At 39.2% G+C, this 21523-nt stretch overlaps 2 protein-coding genes across 4 annotated transcripts; one reads left to right on the forward strand and one right to left on the reverse strand.

Moving 5' to 3' along the window:
• The first annotated feature begins 1159 nt into the window (after window positions 1–1159).
• On the forward strand, window positions 1160–19171 carry Snx27 (sorting nexin 27). 2 transcript variants are annotated; one of them, XM_036819951.3, is made up of 6 exons: window positions 1160–1965; window positions 13657–13759; window positions 14862–14944; window positions 15004–15839; window positions 16295–16473; window positions 16916–19171. In XM_036819951.3, exons 1-6 carry the CDS (start codon window positions 1655–1657, stop codon window positions 16982–16984), a joined length of 1581 nt encoding a protein of 526 aa, XP_036675846.1. In that variant the 5' UTR covers window positions 1160–1654; the 3' UTR covers window positions 16985–19171. The 2 variants fall into 2 exon arrangements, with proteins under 2 accessions (XP_036675846.1, XP_016942199.1); XM_017086710.4 differs by lacking the exon at window positions 1160–1965 and adding an exon at window positions 13466–13573.
• On the reverse strand, window positions 5216–7792 carry LOC108019068 (uncharacterized). Of its 2 annotated transcripts, none has more exons than XM_017086709.4 (2): window positions 6789–7792; window positions 5216–6029 (listed from the first exon to the last, which is right to left on the reverse strand). In XM_017086709.4, the coding sequence occupies exons 1-2, from the start codon at window positions 7735–7737 to the stop codon at window positions 5581–5583; spliced, it is 1398 nt and encodes a 465-aa protein (XP_016942198.2). In that variant the 5' UTR covers window positions 7738–7792; the 3' UTR covers window positions 5216–5580. The 2 variants fall into 2 exon arrangements, with proteins under 2 accessions (XP_016942198.2, XP_065724212.2); XM_065868140.2 differs by having other exon boundaries at window positions 5913–6029; window positions 6783–7791.
• Window positions 19172–21523: the final 2352 nt, after the last annotated feature.

Below are 21523 nucleotides of genomic sequence, written 5' to 3' on the forward strand. Positions count from 1 at the left end.
ATGAATTATGAATGATCCCTTTTCATGGTCGCGGTCACGCCTCCAAAACCTTCGATACTCCTTATATTACTTTCAGTCGTCTAATTTTGGGGACAAAGATATGGTACAATGGTGTTTGGGCAGCTGCAACTATTTTTCTGAAGCATATCGTTAAAAACGATGCTTAAATCAGATTTATAAAATCTTGAAAGAGCGGGAAAGTCTTTATACAAGAGTGTATTGTACATAAACAATTTGGAAAATATATGCAAACATTTTTTTTTCAAGTAATGGGTGTCTTAACAATATATTCCTTAAATGTGAAATAATCCCAATAAGTCATAAGAACCTTTGATGTTCTTATATTTTTTGTGGTTTGTTTAAAAAGCTACATGAAACGAGCTATTTTTAAATATAATGGGAATTTTTGCCTTCTCAATAGTTGAATTAATTTGTTGAAAATTCACATTTTTTAAGAAAAATATCGCTTTGATCTAGTTTGTCGTTCAGTTCTAAAAACTTAAAATGTATATTATTTTACAAAAATAAAAGTGTTAAGTTTTATTTTGTAATACTAAATATCATTTAAGGAAAAATTAATTCGTTAATTGGATGCATTTTTTAAACATGTTCATTTTATTATATTTCATTCGTCACTTCACTGCGCGCTTCTGAAATATTTGGATTGCTTTCGTCACGTTTCCGGCTAGCGATAACAGTGTTGGTCAGCTCGATAGGTATCGATTGTAGGTCAGCTGATCAGATATGCGCGAAAGAACGCCACCGAAATATCAATGCCCTTGGACTGCGATATCACTAAAGTATCTTAATATGAAAGAGTATACCACACTACCGAAATTCTAAAACAGCGAATGGAAGGGGATGCATTTTGTTGCAAATTGGGTTGATTAATAAATAAACACATGTCGATTCGATAACAGCAACGTACGAATCATATGCTGCGAATCAATTTCTAGTAGTATTAGGCTTCGCGATAGTATCCATTTTATAAGCTTTATTTTTACTTTCTCATCTTTCATTTCAATCTCTTATTTTTTTCTTTTTTGTTGGCTTATCAGCTGTTTTGTAAAAGTTGACAGCACTGGTAAACATCGATTTTCCAGAAAACATCGATAGGCATCGCCAAAAACATCGATGCCCGATGCGTCGATGGGTTTTTGCATCACTAACCTAACTAAAACCAAACGCAAAATCAACGGCTAGAAGCGAAGCCAGCAACAAAATGCGCAGCGCGAAACGTGTTAAATAAAAGGAAAAACACACTAAATTATATATTTTTTTGCGGTGTGTGCGTGCGTGTGTGTGAGGTGAGGCAGAGCAGCCGAGGAGAGCGAACGAGGAAGAGGAGTTTCTGTGGAGTAGTGGCGGTGGAGAGAAGCAGAGTGGAAAAGGAGGGGAAAAAGTAAAAGTGGCGGTGCCTGTCTCTATACGTGTGTGTGTGTGCGTGCGTGCCGCGTGTGTGTTGGTGTGTGCCGAAAAGAAGTTGCAGAAAAACATTACGCAAAATAAAAGAGAAAAATAACCACAACACAACAAAAGATATTGTGCAAACAACAAAGAGGAGGCAAAAGGCGAAGGTGAGGCGGCGAAGGAGAGGGGTGAGGAAGACGAGTGAAGAACCAGTGAGTGCGAGCGAGCAAGAACGACCGGCGCAATGAGCATCGTTGGCGAGAACCACCCCCTCCCACCCCCACCCCCCGCCAGCACAGTGGTGGTGTCCGCATCATCGGCCGGAGGGGGTGTCATGGGCGTAGGCGTAACCACAGCAAATGGACCCCGTGTCGTCACCATTTACAAAACGGAAACGGGATTCGGATTCAATGTGCGCGGGCAAGTTTCCGAGGGGGGTCAACTGCGCTCGATCAATGGCGAGCTGTACGCCCCCCTTCAGCACGTGAGCGCCGTCCTTGAAAATGGAGCAGCCGAGAAGGCGGGCATCAAAAAAGGCGACCGCATTCTGGAAGTGTAAGTATTGTTTCCACAGTAGTTTATACTAATAGGGGCTTGGATCCCTCTTTCGCGCATCTGTGCTGATAATTTCCAGATGTCAGGTAGTAGTTTCGATGTAGGACTTCGTAGGACAACTTGTGGCAAAGTTTCATATTTCCACATTATATTAAATTAGTAATCCGGATCGGACCCTCTTTTGAACCCAAATCTCAATTACTTGATGTAAAACATTGTGAATCGAAGAGTGATATGGAAATCTTTTCGGTTACAATTCTAGTTCTATATAGAGTTTATCTTCCTAATGTCACAATGCCTAAGAACTGCGTTCTTATAAATATTCATGGTTATTTGTAATCCAGGAATGTGAAAATAATTGTTTTTGTACCTAAAATTGTACTTTTGACATATCTAAAAACACTTTACCATCTGTGTAAAGCAAAAAAGTAGCCTTCTTGCTTCTAAATAAACCCTTTAAAACTTTGAGTTCATACGTTAGCTAGTTATTGCAAATGACCAATTAGGAAAATGGGTAAAAGTTGATGCTATAACATGTTGGCATCCTCGTTTTAAGCTGCTTGATAATTTGGTTTAAAACTTGGGTCTAGTTTAACACTTTTGTTTTATCAAATTATAGCTCGAACTATGTATAGTTTTTAGTACAGCAGGATGTTTGCTTAACCCCTGGTGTAAATGAAAAAACTTGCAAAAAGTTGTCAAAATTCAAAAAGCAATCTTCAGAATAAGCGCCTTAAGCGCAGGGCTTAGGGTGTTGGCATTATTGGGGTGCCCCTGGGGTTAAGTAAGTGAAGTTAACCCAACGAAGGGCTTGCATGTCCAACCTCTGACCCCGCCCACTTTTTGGGTGGGAATGGGGCGTTTGAGGGAGATGGGAGTGAAGTGGGAAGTGGAAGTGTGTTTGTAGTGGGTCAAAAATGCCCGGGAATATCAATAAACACTTTTGCCTGTATGTGTGTATGTTGCTTTTTTCTGAGTGAGGTGGTTGTTGCTTTTGTTGTTGTTCTGTCGGATTTATCCACCCATTTTAGAGGGTTGCTATCCGAAGTTTGAAAAGTGGGAGGCACTTGAACCAGTATTTCTATGAATAACAAGGAGCCAAAGGGTATGGTATTTATATGTAGGGGTTATTGGATCGGAACCATAAAATATGGTTTTAATTCCATACCAAATGTCATTATAATGTGAGGTACAATTAAGTTTGGAGCTTGAATAAAATACTTGTTAACTATCAGTTAATATTTAAAGAACAGATTCAAATTAAATTCAAATTCAAATATCAGTTAATATGTAAACAACCTATTCAAATTAAACACGTTGGTAGGATAAGATAAAGTCCAGCTACAGCTGCAAAGCTCATATTTCTTTCTAATAATGCAATGTTATCAGGCATTTATCGTTTTCTATGAATTCCTGTTAAAATAAAACTGGAATGAGGAAGTTTGATGGTGAAGAAAAATGAGTCAGGGGAATGTTGATAAAGGCCTTAAGGCCTTATGACACTTGCTTGATTTTTGACTTATTGCCTGGATTTGTGTTAAAAAGTTTTGACAGCGTAGAGAACAGCATTTTATAAATAAATACACATAATAAATCAAGACTTTTAAATATCCAATAAGCTAGTTAAAAATTAAACAAGTGGCGTGAGGTCTTTAAAGAAATTTTATCAATGAATTGGTTTTATTTTATTCGTTTTTGAGACAATGGTTATGGTAATGGTTTTATGTTGAATGTTTATTAATTCCCTACCTTAAAACCTAACTTTAATATATGACGGTACTCCTCTTCCTCCTCCTATTCACTTTTTTTCTGTTATGTTTTCTTGAATGGCATAATATTATGACACACACATATGGGCACTCATTCCAACACTATTGCATGCAGGCTAATTAAAATGCTCACTTGTATTTTCTTTTCTCATTTGTATTGTTTCTTTTTTCTTTTACTCTGCTATTTGCCAGTATGTGCTGTCTCTGTCTAGCAAAGCTTTTGTTTAGCATCTTTGACATTTAAGTCTCGATACCCGTTATCAGTGGCCATCCTCTGTCCTGCCTTCTCTCTCTCTCCCTCTTTCCTTCCGTTTCTCCACATTCAAGGCTGTCCATCAATCATTTTATTTTATTTCGTTACTCATATACAGTAAACTCTCGACAAGGTAAACCAGTAAAATGTGGTGTTTTAGATCTCTATTTAAAAAAAAAAGAATTTTTTTATTAATTGTTTTATCATATGATTGATACTTAAAAACACCCAAATTTAATTCACTCTGAAAAAGTTATTTAAAAAGTTTACATTTTTAAAACATTTAAATTACATGATTTGACAGGCAAAATTAAATCACTCTTTTGAAGTTTTTATTTATAAAATCAATATAATTTTAAAAACATAGTAGGATTTAGATATTAGGAAATGATATAAAAGTAAGTCACTCCAACAAAGTCTGGTGCAATAGAGTCTTCACTGTATTTCGTTGCTCTTGCAGTTTCAATTCATTTTCAACGTGGGTGCGGTTTCGCTCTCTCTTTCTAGCTTACAGTGCCCACTATCTCCTCGGTTCGGGATGAAATTCAATTAATAAATTTTGCCAAAGTTTCGTCGCTCGACGCTCGACGCCCAACGCAAACTTAATTATCATCGTCACCTTCTCGTCGGCAACGAAAAATTCGCAAATTTTCCACACTTTTCCCCATTGCAAACAGAATGTGTGACGTGCAAAAATGGCGGGAGGGGTGGTGAAGGGGGGGGGGCTGTCTATTATGCGGCTTGTTGTTGCTATTTGCAGTATCCATCATTTCATTATCAGCGAAAATAGCAACAAGAACAACGACACACATAATTCGGCTGCGCGTGAGCTAACAAAAGCAGAAGCAAAGCAAAAGCAACAAAAAAGCACAAACTGCAGAGGGCAAGCAAAAAGCAAAAAGCAGAAAGCAGAAAGCAAAAGCAAACAAATTTGCATTTGGTTTCCGCCTTTTGCGAACCAGTTTTCAACTGGAACCAAGCGCTTAAATCCCAGTAATTTATTCTTATTTCTTTTACTTTACTGAATATGAAAGACATAAAAATTTGCTAAAAATTTTACTAAGATTATGAGTATATACATTAAAGGCAAAGTGGCTTTTGGACTCTAGCTTGTTATTACCTATGGGTAATTAGCATTCACAACTACGTAAAAAAATCTATCAATTGGCATTGAAAAAGAAATTAAATTTTTGTACGTCTAAAACGTATAAAAACCTTGCTTTATAAATAATCAATTTTAATAACTACGAACTTTATTTCAAGCTACGTTTTAGATAGAACTACTACATTGTACTACTAATGGTTACTATGGTTTACAACTATCCATAGCAGTTTTGTATTGAAAATACATTGTAGCATACTTTTAAACGCCTTTCAAAATGATTTCTAAGTTTTAGTTATTTCTGTGTTTCTCACAATGGTATATATTTTTATTATTTTTTTGGATAAGGAATAGATTGCCCGTATAGTCAACCTTGCCTTGGTTATCTGAATGATATGGTTTATTTGGATGGGGGCGTTGCTCCCGTTAAATACATCCGCCCCTCGCTATGCCCCTGAAAAAGTTATCAGTACACATTTTATTGGAGGTTATTATCGGAGTTTTCGGGACCACCAGTACTGCAGAAGTGACCACCAGTTATCCGGCAAGTTATCCGGATCCGTAACCAAACCGACTTGCGTCTGCCTCCAAAGAGTTGGTGCATAGTTGCACAGACTTCCGTTGCACCGGACGCAGTAAGGATCGTTGGCGGAGCACTCCGGCACCTGACCCTCGCATCCCCGCACCGTATAGATCCCGTCCAGCCGACTGACCACTGTGCTGACACACAGCTCCGTTGGGCTGGAGCAATTGCTGGTCGTCATCGCCGAGGGCAGGTCCATGGCCGCACAATCCGTGTCCTGATCCTGGGCATTGCAGCGATAGCAACTCCGGACGGAGTAGCGATTGCACGAATCGGCATCCCGACACAATTGACAACTGTCGCCCGGGCCAGCAGGTGCAAAGTTCTCATCCGCACAGCCACGACGCAGAAAAGTATCTGCAAAAATAGGGGTATATTTATATCTATAACGATATTCATTTTAAACACAACATTTATAAGCCATTAGAATACAAAGGTTTCTAAATGGAATGTTTTCAAACCCTTAAAGCTATCATTTTAGTTTTAATGGTTCAACTTGTTGTTAAATTGTTATATTTAAAAGCAGATGCAGCAGATTACGTCTAAAATATTTTAGGTTTTAAATCCATTATAATAGTTTATGATAAATGGATTCTTTTAAAACATTCTACAGCTCGCTATACCACTTTAATCGCAGAGTAAAAAAGTATATTTGATTCGTCGGAAAGTGTGTTATAGGAAACGCTTCCTTCTTTCCAACCCTATAAAATATATATAATATATATTCTTGATCAGGATCACAAGCCGATTCGAACTAGCCATGTCCGTCTGTCCGTATGTCTGTCCGTCCGTATGAACGCTGAGATCTCGAAAACTATAAAAGCTAGAAAATTGGGACTTTGAGTTTGTCTCAGCAGAGAGTCACGCCCATTCTAACGCCTACAAACGCTTAAACCTGTCTAGCGTCCACATTTGTAAAGATTTTGTAAAATCGTGAACTAGATTTGGTCTTTATTATCAATATCTATTAAAAGTAATGGTTTTCCATGACTAAAAATCCTTCAAGCTGTGCTTTTTGTTTTAAACATTTTATTTAGTATAGTTTAGTTTAGTTTGTGGGTCTTTCGATAAGTATTACCAGACCCGATTGCCCCGAAACCACCCACTCACCCTAACCTTGCTCGCAGGAATAGCAGGCCGTAGTGCCAGCTGCGCACTTTTCCGTTGGCAAATTTCGTCCCGCCCGACATCCTGGATCGGCGGTGGAATTGCAGGCGGCACAGACGATATCCTGGCAATTGGCATTACAGAATTCACCATGGCATTGGGTCACCACGCCACTGGAATAGAATCCCATTGTGGTGGAGCAGCCCCGCTGTACGAGCTCCGTTTGGGTGTTCTGATAGGTGAAGCAGTTCTCCCGATGTCCGTACATCACCCTGTTGACGCAATGTGTGACCGTTGTGTTGTCCAATGAGCACCTTGGTTGCGCATCCTCCGATTCGGCCTGATTCCTCAGGCAGTCCGGATTAGGAGACAATCGATTGTGGGTGCATTGAAGGCAACGCGATTCGGTGATGGTCTTCTCCGTATTGCAGCCATTATAGTTGCACTTAAGGCAGACATGAGGACAGCTATCCGGTATATTGGTGGCCTCACAGCCACGCATGGTGTTGGAAAGATGGTACAAGTTCGTGTAGCATCTGTCGCCCTCTTTATAGACCGGGCATGGCAACAGATACTGCGGTGAACTGGTCACATCGATGCACTCCGCTCCGCTGCACTGATAGCATCGCAAACGATCCGTGGGATAAACGTGTCGATTGCACAGACTCGTATTACAACGTTCACATGGAGCGGCACAATAGCCATTGGGATATAGTCGCGTCAGGCAGCCGCGTCGCGTTAGTCCCGCCGATATCGAGATGACACACTCGTCATTCGCCTGGGAACACTCCTCCACTTCCAGCTGCTGACCCGGTCGAGTGGCACACTCCGAGTTCTCTGCGGAATCGCAGGCGTAGCATTCCAATGAGTCCACAATAGCTAAACCCACGATGAGTAGTCCACCCGCCATGAGGAATAGCAGTTGGGAATGGGAATCCAATGTTAGCCCTCTAGCCATCGTTCTAATCGGTTTCAAATCGACGGACAAACTGGCAGGCACAAAGAACTGGTGGCTAGGTATAATACTACAGGCTATATGGTGATTAGATAGGTCTTTGAATCTCAAGTGGTCTCAAGATCGCACTGATTGGTCCGCATAGGTTTTCGAAATGGGTATTTCTGTGAGGGTCGCAAAGGGGCTGAAGATTTCATCGAGGTGTGCTGATTGGTTCTAGAAATAAAAGTCCAAAAAATGAACTAGATCCGAAGGGAAAAAATTCGGTATTACTATTTGAAGGGAAGAGGTCTATAGGTTGCCATTTCGATTTTACCTGATGGAACTTAAACTAAAAACCATTAGAAAGCATTATAATTTAGCTTTGAAATGGAATAAATAAGCCCAAAACTAAAAATGTGCACCGTTTAAAATTATGTGATACATTTAATCACTTTATTAGGATACGTTAATCCGTAAAGTAATTAAAAGTGATATGTCAGTTTGATAGTTTGCCCCAGAATCAGTTTTAAATATCACTCTGCAATACAATAAAATCAAAGGTCAATTTCAATTGCCTTGATGGTGCAAACAATCTAAAATCTAATAAATATAATGTGTATCCTTGCCTTCACTTTAGTAAGGCAATTAAAAATAATAAACTTTTGCATAAAGAAAACACAATTTGCCTGAGAATTTAACCCACATTGCAGCGGAGAAAGTTTCACACCCCCACTTTGTTTTGTTGTCCATTTAAATTGAATAAATAAATTCCTTGGACAATTTGTGTTTGCTGCGTCTCAACTTTGTTGACTAAATTAACTCATACATGAAGCGTAATTCATTTCAACGAGAAAATGGGGCATCAATTACTTGTGTCACTTAGTTTTTGGCCTGATAGTATAGCGTCGAGATGTTGAACTATTCGGGTGATTTAATGGCACAACTAACTTAGCTGCACTTTGAACTTGGGCTTGTCAAGTATCTAATAGCCCCTGTGTGAATGACCATATGACTATTGGATGTTTAGGAACCAAATGGATGAGTCCGTTGACCCTCGTTCAGGATTAGTCCTGAAGAGGGTTTGATGAGTTGCTGAACCCTTTTGCCAGCGGCCTTTTGAGACATCTCTCGATGGAAACGGGACCAGTGAATGGATACTTCTGGATATACATGACATAATTGAGGACCCCAAGGACCCCCCGGCGCAGTCAGACAGTCTTTTTAGCCATATTCCAACTGCATCTTTTGTGCACGTCGTCTTGCACTTGGCCATCCCCCAGCCCACTTGACATTGTACTTGCGACTGGGAGGTCGTGGGTAGTTGTTCTAAGGTTGTGGGATTCAATCAATGGGGATTATGTACTATTTTCAGACTGCCTTTCGTTTCGCCCTCTCAGCAGTGCCCGTAAAAAATGCACAACAGGCATGCCAATGCAAAATGCACAAATAGAAACATTAAAATAAATATATAACAATAAAAAAAATTAGAAAGAGAAAATACAAGGGCATTTATATTGTTATAAAACGTGACATTCAAAAGAATTCAATTGAGAAAAAAGGTTCACTCTGTAAAAAAAAAGAAGGAAAATCCATTTTATATGATCTGTTTTCCATCTTGCCCCTGCATATTAAAATTTCTTTCAGTGCGTGTATCCAAGATACACGAAAAAATTCACCCAAAGAATTCAGAGAACAACTTTGCCAGTATTGCAAACAATAAAAAAAAAGGAACTTGATTGAAACCAAGACGAACAATTGCATCTTGAGCCGGAAATTTCCTTCACTTTTGTTCCCTCTTTTCTCCGTTTTTTTTTTTCCTTTTCAACTCCTGTGCTTTCATCCTATTACTCCCAAGGTATTTTCCCTTCACAAACAAGTACATAGCATATACGTTTTTCGTATGTACAAGTTTAAGCCAACAATTTAAAGTTCATCTTCTCGGGCCGAAACTAAATTGAGTGTTAAGAAGCCTTTAAACACGCAAGTGGCAGACAATTTCCCAACTCAAACTTGCCACACGGGTCGAATGTTTTGTGGCATATGGCTTGAGTTATTGAAGGGTCATTAGCTGATTTGTAGCCAGCACATTTGCCCAGCCATATGAACCACCTATAGGGAGCTCGAGTTACCTTGTTTTGTACGTGTGTTATATGGACTAGTGTGCTACCCAAAAGTCCCAGGGGTTAAAAAAACAAATTTATCTCAGTAAAACTATAAAATATGGGTTTATTTTTATGGAGGATAGGGAATATGGTTTCATATACAAATCAAATAATTTGTAGCTATTAACAGAGCCTTTGTAACCTTAAAAATACTGCATGAATATTATACAAAATATAAAATATGTGAAATTAAGTTAGTATCACAAATTATTTGTAGCATAAATATAAAAGAAAAGTATACTTTTCTGAAAGACCCATGTGCAGAGAATACGGTTCGACATAGAAACCTTAAATCAAAAACCGAAATTCGGAAATAATTCGTAGTTATTAATAGAGCTTTTTGAAGCCCCTCTATGTTGTTCTTCCCCAATTAATAAATATTTATTGGGTATTGCTAAATCGAGTCCCTGGCCTCCAAGTCGTCCTGCATGTTTTTCTTATGCTGCCACGAATTTGTGTTTGCGGTTTGGTTCTGTGTCAATGTTGTTACAGTTGTTGTTGCTGGTTTGTGGCATATGCCCCGACAATAATCAATAGATTTACGTCACTGGATGGACTTGGATTGGATGGGGACTACGATGTGGATGTGGATGTGGTCTCGTGGTCGTCGTTGTCGTTGTTGTTTCGACTTGGTTGGCTGGCTGGCCCACATTTCCGCATTTCCTAGAGTTCGGTGGCGGTTTCAGGTTTTCATGTTTTCAGGTTTCACTTTTCGGTTTCATGCGGACTAAACTAAGCCAGAAATAAACATGGCAGGGGGGGGGGGGGGGGGGGGGGGGGGGGAATCGGGAATCGAGTTCGAGTTCAATTCCGAGGGGTAGAAACACATCAAACAGAAACAGAAAACGAGAATTAAGCAATGGCAGAAGGACACTTGTTAAGCACTCATGTCAAGTCCTCCACCGGATTCTTGTTGGGCTTAATTAATTTTCGATTTCCATTCCCGTTAATGGAATTACATTTCAGTTGCAAGAGTAGCAGCGAGTACTACGTGTCCAAGGTAAATTAAATATAAATGCAGGCGTATGTTGGCTTTGTTCGTTGATTGCGAATATCCAGCGGGGATATTCTCGTTCAGATGTACGGGTAGATATTTCTCTGCATATTTTTAGACATCAAAACCCCACTCTGTATAGCCTATATATGCGAATTATATTTTCATTTCGCCCGCAACTATTAAAAATCTGTGTATAAACATATTTTTTTTCTTCCGATTTTATTATTTGTTCGGTGTCTGGCAAATATTTATTCGATTTGCTCAACTTAAACAATTGCATTCCCCGTAATACCCCATATATGCCATCGCACATTCGCATTTCCATGTCCAATTAGTGCTGGAGGAGAGCACACAAATCGCGAATAAACATTGACCGAAATGAATATAGAAATGCCATTAGTATTTGTCGAAGACTGTTGCTTTGGCCTTTCAACTTTTCAGATACCCTGTGAAAAGTTATGATGGCACTGTGAAATGGTACTTAAATAGGTTTAAACAGTCCTAGATATTTTTAGATTTGAGTTTGTATCTAAATTCCACTGGAAAATAAAGTTTTTACAAGGATTGCGGTCTTACAAAAAATTGTTAATCCAAAATTTTTAAAAAATTCAAAATTTTAGGTTACAAAATTTAATTAAATAACTATATCAGGCTTAAATTTCTAGCTAAAAATTATTTGCGTGTAGGAATTATCTATTTTCTGACCATTTTAGTGGGGACTCTGTTTATAAACTAGAACAGCCGATTTGCTGCAAGCATATTTCCATCCCTCTCGCACTCCCTTTGACGTTGATTATAGTATATTGTCTGGTTTTTTATTTTATGTTAGATATATGTATCTACATTATTGTGTTGCAAATTCAATTATGGCACCAAAAAAGATTTTCATTAAAAAAAAAAAAACTTCAAACTAGAACACTTACAAACCCCCACTTTTTTTTTGTATAAAACAAAAAAAATGTTTTCTTTAAAATACCAATTTCTAATAAAATAACGAACTTGCTAACATAACTGGAATTCACTTGGCACCCCATTAAAAATCACGAACATTTGAAATTGAGAATGGGGGAGGTCCCCTTAAATAAATATGATGCTTTCAGTTGAAAATGTTCATGAGTAAATATCAATCGATATGTGGGAATGCCCTCAGGAGCTGTTTATAATAATACGAGCCGCAACGCCCCCAGATGTTGTTTCTCACGTCACGAATTGTGGGTGGCCGCCCACTGTGCAGCGCCACCTTGTCCCACTGTGCGCCAGCTTACAAGCTCTTCTCGCCCATTTAGCTTTATTCACACCCACAAGTGTGCTGCTTAAGATGGCTCAAATGTTTCAAATTAAAACGCCAAGCATCAGGGGAAATTGGATAAAGTCTCTCTCGTTAAACAAGAAAACATTCGCGCATATTGTCGAACACAATTAAGAGGGAAAGGCATTTGCATTTGCATTTGGCCATAAATAAATGCATAGATAGCTTTGTGTTTGTCTATGATTGTGCTTTTGTATTTTGTTTTTTTTTTTAACTATTTTTACCAAGTGGCTGGGTTCCATTGCAAAAACAGGTTTCCGGAGCAGAGTCTCTCGTCTCGGTTTAAGTTTCAGTTTCAGGCTTTCAGTTGTCTGCGCCTGTCTCCTGCACTGAGAATCTCCCCCACGTTCCCGATTCTCCATTTCCCCCAGCTCTACCGCCCTGGGTTTATCGGCCATTATACGAATGGCATCCAGTATTATGGTATGCCTGGTCCCCTGATTTCTGGATTTCTGACATGTCGCTATGTGAGTCATGCTGAGAGGCTCTCTGTGGAGCTTTTCAAGCGTTCCACAGTGCGTCACAATGTGGCGATAGCTGCTGCTTGGATTTATTTACTTATTTACTTCACATTCGGCACGGATGGCAAATTGCAAACCGGAAAGGCATCGCAGCACACAGACTCCACCGGAGAAGTGGAGGAACTCGAGGAATGGATGATGTGGATGTGGATGTGGATGTGGATGCGGATGTGGGTGTTCATCTGGCTGTGGGTTGGATACTTTGCGCTTATCAAAGGCCACTCGCTGTTGCCTTTTATTGCAATCAATTTGATTTCACTTAATATGATTCTTGGTCGTGTAAATAACATTTGTGCTACTTGTTGACGTTCCCATTTCATTTTGCAAAGCACCCACTTAATTGAATTGAATCGCTGTATTCTATGCAGTGCAATAAATATTTTTTCCACTCTGATTCTCACTGAATTTTAAGACCCCTGTAGCTTAATATTTAATTTATATAAACATCACTTTTTTTAATAATTCCCTGTAATTTTTACAACATGCCAATACATTTCTTATCACTAAAATAGGTTTATTTAATTTGTGTTGCCTTTTTCTCCCTATCTTTTTCTCTGTCTATCAACCTTCAAGTTCAGTCAAAAGCTTCGATCCTAGAAAGATATGATACGTGTGATTCCAACTTGACCCGAATAGAATGGAATCGTTTCTTATCAACGCTCCACCGATGTCAATGCATCCATTATCTGCGCTCCCGCTGTTATTATTTTCGCTTAAATGGATCTGTGGCCGATGGCAACGCCTTTAATCCGCCTGCGACGATCGTTCGGAATCGATTCCACTCTCGTTTTTCAATTTCCAGCGAAATGCTGCCTTTTCATTCCGTTCAGTTTGCACAGTTGACAGCTCTAGAGAAGCGCTGTCTTCGGTTCGATTTCATTCTAGATCCTAAAATATATCTCTTCCTATGTAAAGAAAGGTATTTTAATGCTTGTCTCTATTACATTGCAGGAACGGCGTCAGCGTGGAGGGAGCCACACATAAACAGGTCGTGGATCTGATCAAATCCGGTGGTGACTGCCTAACTCTGACAGTGATATCGGTGACACAGCAGGTGAGAGAAAAAATAAATAGATATACCCTGGGAGGAGGAAAATATTAGTTACTGCTTAAAAATTTTAGTATACTATTGCAGAGCGTATAATGATTTCAGTCAGAAGTTTGCAACGCAGTGAAGAAGGCGTTTCCGACCTCATAAAGTATATATATTATTGATCAGCATCACCAGACGAGTATAGCCATGTCTGTCCGTTCGTCGGTCCATTCGTCTGTCCGTCCGTTTGTCCGTCCGTCCATCCGTCCGTCTGTCCGTCTGTCCGTCCGTCCGTCTGTCCGTCCGTCCGTTTGTCCGTCTGTCCGTCTGTCCGTCTGTCCGTCTGTCCGTCTGTCCGTCCGTCCGTCTGTCCGTCTGTCCGTCTGTCCGTCCGTCTGTCCGTCCGTCCGTTTGTCCGTCTGTCCGTCCGTCTGTCTGTACGTTTCTACGCAAACTATTTTCTCAGTTTTAAAGCTATCGGGATGAAACCTTCCCAAAAGTCGTAATACTAATATTGCAGATTGTATATTATTCAGATATAGCGGAATCGGACAACTATACCCTATAGTTCCCGTAGGAATATTCGAAAAAATACTGAAAAAAAGAAAATGGGAAACAATCGAATAAATAATGGGAAAATAATTATAGCTTCGTTATTTTTGATCATATTCTCTTCTACTCCGGTATATAACATTTTTGTATTATTTCAGAACAACGAAAAAAATGTGTAATGCAACATTGTCTTGATATTACTTTGATTATTTTAAATTTTCTAAAAGTCGGAAAGTTCTGTATATACATTGCTCCCATAGGAACGATCTGCAAGGGTAAATAAACTTCAGCTTGCCAAAGTTAACTTAACTGTTGCATTAACTTAGGGAAAAAAACGTTCTTAGCACAAACTTTCATGACAATAAGAACATGTAGTACAAAATTAATTGCCGTAGCTCTTGCTTTCAGGGTTTTGGGTTGATTTATTAAAAAATAACAAGAGTTTTATATATATAGAAAATACCTTAGGATAAAGAAAACAATTGAAAAATTTTTCTTAAGGCAACATGCTATAATTCCGTTTGAATATATATTTTATATTACTTTGTTTAAACATTTGTCTTACCCTTAGGAGGCCGATCGACTGGAGCCGCAGGAGGATCAGACCGGCTACTCCTACATTGATTACTCGGACAAACGCTCGCTGCCCATTAGGTAAGTGCCTGCACAGCAAAGGATCTTAGAAGGATTATTAATATGTTTTCTCTTCATAGCATACCCGACTATGGGATTGTGAACCGGAATGGCGAGCGGTACATTGTCTTCAATATACACATGGCTGGAAGGCAGCTGTGTTCGCGTCGCTATCGGGAGTTCGCCAACCTGCACTCGCTGCTGCGCAAGGAGTTCTCCGGCTTCAACTTCCCCAAGCTGCCCGGCAAGTGGCCCTTCCAGCTGAGCGAACAGCAGCTGGACACGAGGCGCCGTGGTCTGGAGCAGTATCTGGAGAAGGTGTGCGCGGTGCGGGTGATTGCCGAAAGTGATGCTGTGCAGGACTTTCTCACCGACACCGAGGACGATATATCCGCCTCGCCGGTGGATATCAAGGTGATGCTGCCCGACCACGAAGTGAGCACCGTGTCGGTGAAGAAGTCCTCCAATGCCCAGGTGGTGTGGGAGATTCTGGTGCAGCGCGCCAATCTCACCGCCTACACGCAGCAGTATTTCTACCTGTTCGAGATTGTCGAATACAATTTCGAGCGAAAACTGCAACCGCACGAGATTCCCCATCAGCTGTACGTGCAGAACTACAGTACCGCCTCGTCCACCTGCCTGTGCGTCCGGCGCTGGCTCTTCTCGGTGGCCAAGGAGCTGACGCTGCCGGATGGCGAGCAGGCTGCCCGGTTTGTCTTCTATCAGGCGGTCGACGAGGTGAATCGCGGCAATATCCGGGCCGATGGACGCCTGTACGAGCTGAAGGCGCTGCAGGACGCGAAGAAGGCGGGCGACTATCTGGCTTTGGCCCGCACACTGCCAGGATACGGGGACGTTGTTTTTCCCCACTGCTCCTGTGATAGTCGCAAGGAGGGCCACGTGGTGCCCGCCGTGGGTGAGTGGCTTTGCCCTTGTTTTATCGGAACCATTTTAAAGTGCTCAAGAAATAATTGAGAGGGATAAATTGTTATGAAAACTGTTCAAGATAAGGCTAAATTTCATGGTAATTACCATATTGTGATAAATTTGCGATAAGGCTTTATCTAAATTTAGAAAACATGCCAGAAAAACATAACTTAATACTATAGCAGGATGTTTCTCTCTGAAGAATGTTTTATGGTTATAAAACTTTTCGAGATAAGGCTCCAAAAACCCAAAAAATTTGATTATACTTCTCGAAATGCCTATAAACGACTCAAAATATCACAAAAAAATTATTATTTGTATTTTGTATTACGCTTTTTGTGAGCTTAAACGATTTAAGAATTTAAAAAGTCCTTTTAAAGTGGTTTTCGTAGTCTCTTGTTTTCATTAATACCATCACTTTTAATTACTTCGATTTCTTGACAGGCATGAAGAGCTTTCGGCTGCACGCCTGCCGTGAGGATGGCTCGCTGGAGGCGCAAATGGTCGAGCTGACCTGGGATAGCATCACGCGCTCCGAGAGCGACGAGGAGTCCATGTCATTCTGCTTTCAGTACAATCGTCCAGATAAGCCAGCACGTTGGGTCAAAGTCTACACGCCATATGTATGTTGGATCCTTAAAAGCCCTGTCCTTTATAGTGCGCTGCTTAACTCTTGATTAGCTTAAAATAGTTGTTTACCTCTTGGTGTTTTAATGGGTCTAAACTAAACAAAGTTAAGTTTTTAAAACCCTAGATAATCTAAAAAATGTGTTTCTCATAAATATTTAAGCTAACAATCTGCAAAACAATAGGTTATTTGTATTGCCATACCAAATTGTACAAGTAGTATTGGGGTAAATTACAAATGAAGATAATTACCTTTGTGTGCATCAAATAGACAAACACATTGCATATTCAAATGAGGCTATAATTAATTTTCGGGTTGATTAGAACTGTAATGTAGCGAGAAGTTCAGCTGCGCACTATATATACATATATAGACCACAAATCCATGCCAACCCTCGAATGAAATGCATTTAATTAATGTGGCTTTCCATCCTGCAGCATGCATTCCTTGCGGACTGCTTTGATCGCATCATGGAGGAGCGCAAGTGGGACGACAGCGGCGACTAGGGAAGGCCGAAGGCGCTGCAGGAGGAGCAGAAGCAGAAGCAGGAGCTGGAGCCAGTGGAGCAGAAGGAGCAGCAACGGCGGCGTCGGCGGCAGGAAGCACAGATTAAACCACCCAGTACCATACCGAACATCACCAGGCGGGCCGAGGCATTGCACATTGTTCGTTAGTGGGTCGGTGGTGGTGGTGGAAGAATTCCATTCGCTGGCCACTCCGCTTCTAAACCCACATACCACACCATCTCCTTCGGTTAGCTTGCCATATTCCGGCTGGCCAGTTCTCCAAGGGCTCCGGAATCTGTGGATTCAGAGATTCATGCTTTTGCCCGCTGCTTGCTGCACCCAAAGCCTCAACCCATATATATTGTAAAGTATATTTGGCACTGATATATATACATTTATATAATTTGTACATTGACAAGCAATTGCAATCGCCTTGGCTCTCGATGCTCCAATTTGGGATGCGGATGGGATGGTCTGGTCTGGTCTGGCATGACCTGACTTGGTCTGGTCCAGAGATCGGATGGAGTTGGAAAATGTTAACAGCAGCAACAAAAAATGTTTCAAATGTTTCCGGCACTTAGCACATAGAGCAAACACAGGCACCAATTTAGATCAAGCAGAACCGACGATTCTCATTATACAATATATATAGGTATATATACGTATATATATATACACACACCACTCACAGACACGCATACATTATAAACGAAAAAGGAAATATATAGAAGAGTATATTTAAGCCAACCTCAGCGTAATATTTAATTCATATTTTTTTCCAAAACACCCTTTGTTCCGTTTTTGTTTGTATATTTTTTGCTCATAGGAAGGCAGCGGCTAAATGGAAAATCTATGAAGAATAAATTGTAAAAAGTCAATTTTAATTATACACAAATATACATCATATATATATACATATATACATAAATGTTTAGCAAACAAATCAACAAACATTGATCATTTATTTATTTGTATGTACGTAGGAAGGCCTAGAAAGGAACTACTCAACTGAGAGCAAGAAACCGAAATCAGAAAGTCAGCCAAGAGTGAACGAAAAAGAAAAGCGGGTTGGCGACAAGCAAATGCTAAACGAAACAATATAAACTTAACAGAAAACTAAAGCGATGAAATGTTGAAAATATTGTACTCATTCGAAAACTTTCTATAGAAATTGTTAGTTAAATTTAAGGTAACGTTAATAGTTATTGAACAAATGCGAAAACGAGACTCAAAACTCAACAAAACTCAAAACCCAACTCAAAAATTAACCTAGAAAGAGACGGCAGGCGGGCAAGAGAAAGAGACAGGGAGATAGGCAGAACACAAATAGCGAATATGGCTTTCTTTCACGTCGAAAACCCACAAAACCCACAAAAATCACAAAAAAAAGAAACAATTTCACACGATTTAGGGCAGAACATAATTACACACCCGCATACTTATAGAATGGCATATAGGGCATACATTTATCAACGATGCAAGTGACGTCTGCTTGTGATATTTACAATTTACACAATTATTACGATTAATTTTACATATTATTTAATTGATTCCATATCTTTTTCGTATATCTGTATCTGTATCTGTATTGGATTTGTTAATCTCTCAATGTGCGTAGTCCACGTAATGTATTTATTATGTTTAGTTATAGTCCTACAATAATGTGAATTTAAAATTATGTTTATTCTTATTATGCTATATTTTTTTTTTCTGTTTTTCTATTTTTGGCCATTTACATGTAGCAAGCGCTTACTTTAGATTTGTGTGTATTCCATATAATAATTAATAATACTATACAACTAACTTCGCTCTGTCGTTATTTATTTGATTATTGTTTCCGTGTCACGTAACTGTTGAGCAAAACAAATGCTGTTGGGCGTCTCGGGGACCGCGAAGACAGCCAGGGGCAACATATATCGAAAAAGTATATATATACGCTAACAAAAAGATACATTCCTTAAAGAAAAATACGAAAATAATTATCAATGTTTTCTTACACATTTAATACGACAACAAAGCGCGGCAGAAATATGCTAACGACAAACTAAAAATAAAAGCGTATAAGAACTGGAAAATTCATCAAATGTTTAAGTGTACAACTAAACCAAATGAACAAATCTAAAAACAATTTATTGAAAACAAAAATAATAATAAAAACAAATTGCATTTTTCCCCTTTTCAAAATTACTTAAAAATAATATCTTGTGCGACTGCGGTGAACTGATAATCTGAAGAACTTAATTTGGCATAGAGTCTATGAGGGCATAGCAACTATTTTCTCTTATTTGATGGATGGTTTTTGGCAGCTCATGGTTTGTATTACTGTGCCTCTTTTTTTACAGATTTAAGTATAAGGAAAATGAAAAAATGCTCTTATATTATTCAGAAAGTCTTCGTAAACTACTACAATAGTCATCAAAAATTCCTGGTAACGTCTGTAAGAGCTAAAAATAATAATATCGCACATTTTTCGAGAGTTGACCAACTTTGGTGGTGACTTTGAATCGCGGGTTGCATTTCAATTATCTGGGTTCATTAATTCTGAACTCGGGCATCGCCTCACGGCATTATAACGAGTCGTATAAGTGTTTATTAATTCGCAATCCAAGTTTATTTTCGCAATTTGCCTTTTCATCAGTCGGTAGTGTGTTAGCCCAGTGGCTTTTCACGTGGGACAGTGAAACCTCTTATTAGAAGATGCAAATCATAATTGGAAGAATTTATAATATTTGTGAACCCATCTTAAGTAAGTTAAGTTTTACGTTTTATAACTTTATTTTAGGGAAAGTATTTCTGAGATAGACTTATTTCTAGCTTTACTGTAGTGGGTTTTATCAGGAGCTGTAAAAGTTTGCCTGTTTTTTTGTTTCACTAAATCGTTTTATTACCGACTCTAATATTTGATTCTGTCTGATTGCCTTCTTACGTGGTGACTTAGGTACAGTGAGCACTGACTAATGTGAAATTATTTGACTTTCGCTTTATGAAATTTTCGTAAGAGATAAAAACTTTACGAATGTTGAGTTAGGGCTCATCCTATAAATAAATTGTGCAAAGAAATACTTAAAAATTTTTTCTTGTTTTGGTTAAGCAACTTACTTAAAGAGAAATAAGATATATTTAAATTTTTTAATTTAAAACTTAAATTTCCTGATAACGCTTCCGGGTAGCGTCAACTTTTTCCCGATATTCCCGTACCTCTGCTACCTCCTCTTCTTTCCTTTTTTTGTTGCGCTGATCGTAAATATAGCTCAATCGTCAAATATTTGCCCACTTCGAGAGAATTTATGAGTGTAATTTGTTAAACAATATTGCGAATTAGTTGTACCATTCCGGGCCCGTGAGATTACTATTCCGAGCAGGGGATGTTTATGCGAAAAGGGGGGGGTTCGGGATGGGGACGCCTGGATGTGGGTGATTGGGTTGGTTTTGTTTACCTTATCAGGTAACACATGTAATTATTAAAAACCCCTCGTTGACGCTGCTCAATTGAATCGAATCGATCGGATCGGCAGACGAACGAGTTTCGCTCTTGACTTTGTCAGTTGATTAATTTTTAGTGTTTGATTTTTGTATTTCGTGTACGCTTACTGCCGAAACAAGGTCGAGAATTTTGCGGGAGAGAGCGAGATTGCGCCTAATTAGCTGGGCAAACAAATGGCCGAATCAACGGCAAGGGCTTATGGCCAAGAAAACGAATTTAATTAGCCGAATCAATAAGAGAACAGTCGCAGAGTTCAAACAGTGGCGACACAAAGAATTCCGAAAAGGCGTTCAAGGGGGCAGTTAAGAGGCGGATCAGCTATATCTGCGTAACCGCTGCACTACGATTAAAAAAATATACACTGAGAAATCTGACTTGAGATCAAAAAACTAAGGAATTTTGTAAAAAAAAAAAATAAATTGGATAATTTCTAATCTTATACAGAGTAGTATTACGAGTATGGAAAGGATTATTTTGTTTAAATTTGAAAATAAGGTTAGAAAATCTATAAGGTAACTAACCTTTTTGACATTTTAAAGTATGTTGTAAACATTTCGAAAAGGTTTTAAAATTGTTCGTCAAATATTAGATGGGCTTATGTTAATATCAGAGCCGTTGCGTTTTTCACTTTCGAGTTTTTTTAGTAGATTCAAAAGTATTCTTTTTATAAAAGAGTATTAAATTTATTTCAAATGACATAAGTTTTTCGAATATCGAGTTCAATGAAATATCTCAAAAGTAAATATCAGAACAAGCTTGTATAACTTTTCTTATGGACCTATGTATCTTTCAATTTAATATTTATTTCCAGTAAAATTTCGAAAAAAACCCAAAAATAAGAGTAGGAACTTAATAATCTAAATATAGTATTACTTTGCCAACTTTATTTTGGCAGGTGTGCGATTATCGCCGTCCGATGATAAGCGCTGATTAAAGGCAAACAGCGATGGCAATCGAATCCGTCCGCTCACCGCCGCTCCCCCACTGCCCCCCTCCCTCGTGCCATCGCTCTCTTTCGCTCTGCCGGCGATTTGGGGTTCCGCTTGGCGCTCAAC

Source organism: Drosophila suzukii, chromosome X (genome assembly GCF_043229965.1).
Source record: "Drosophila suzukii chromosome X, CBGP_Dsuzu_IsoJpt1.0, whole genome shotgun sequence".
Classification (NCBI taxonomy): domain Eukaryota; kingdom Metazoa; phylum Arthropoda; class Insecta; order Diptera; family Drosophilidae; genus Drosophila; species Drosophila suzukii.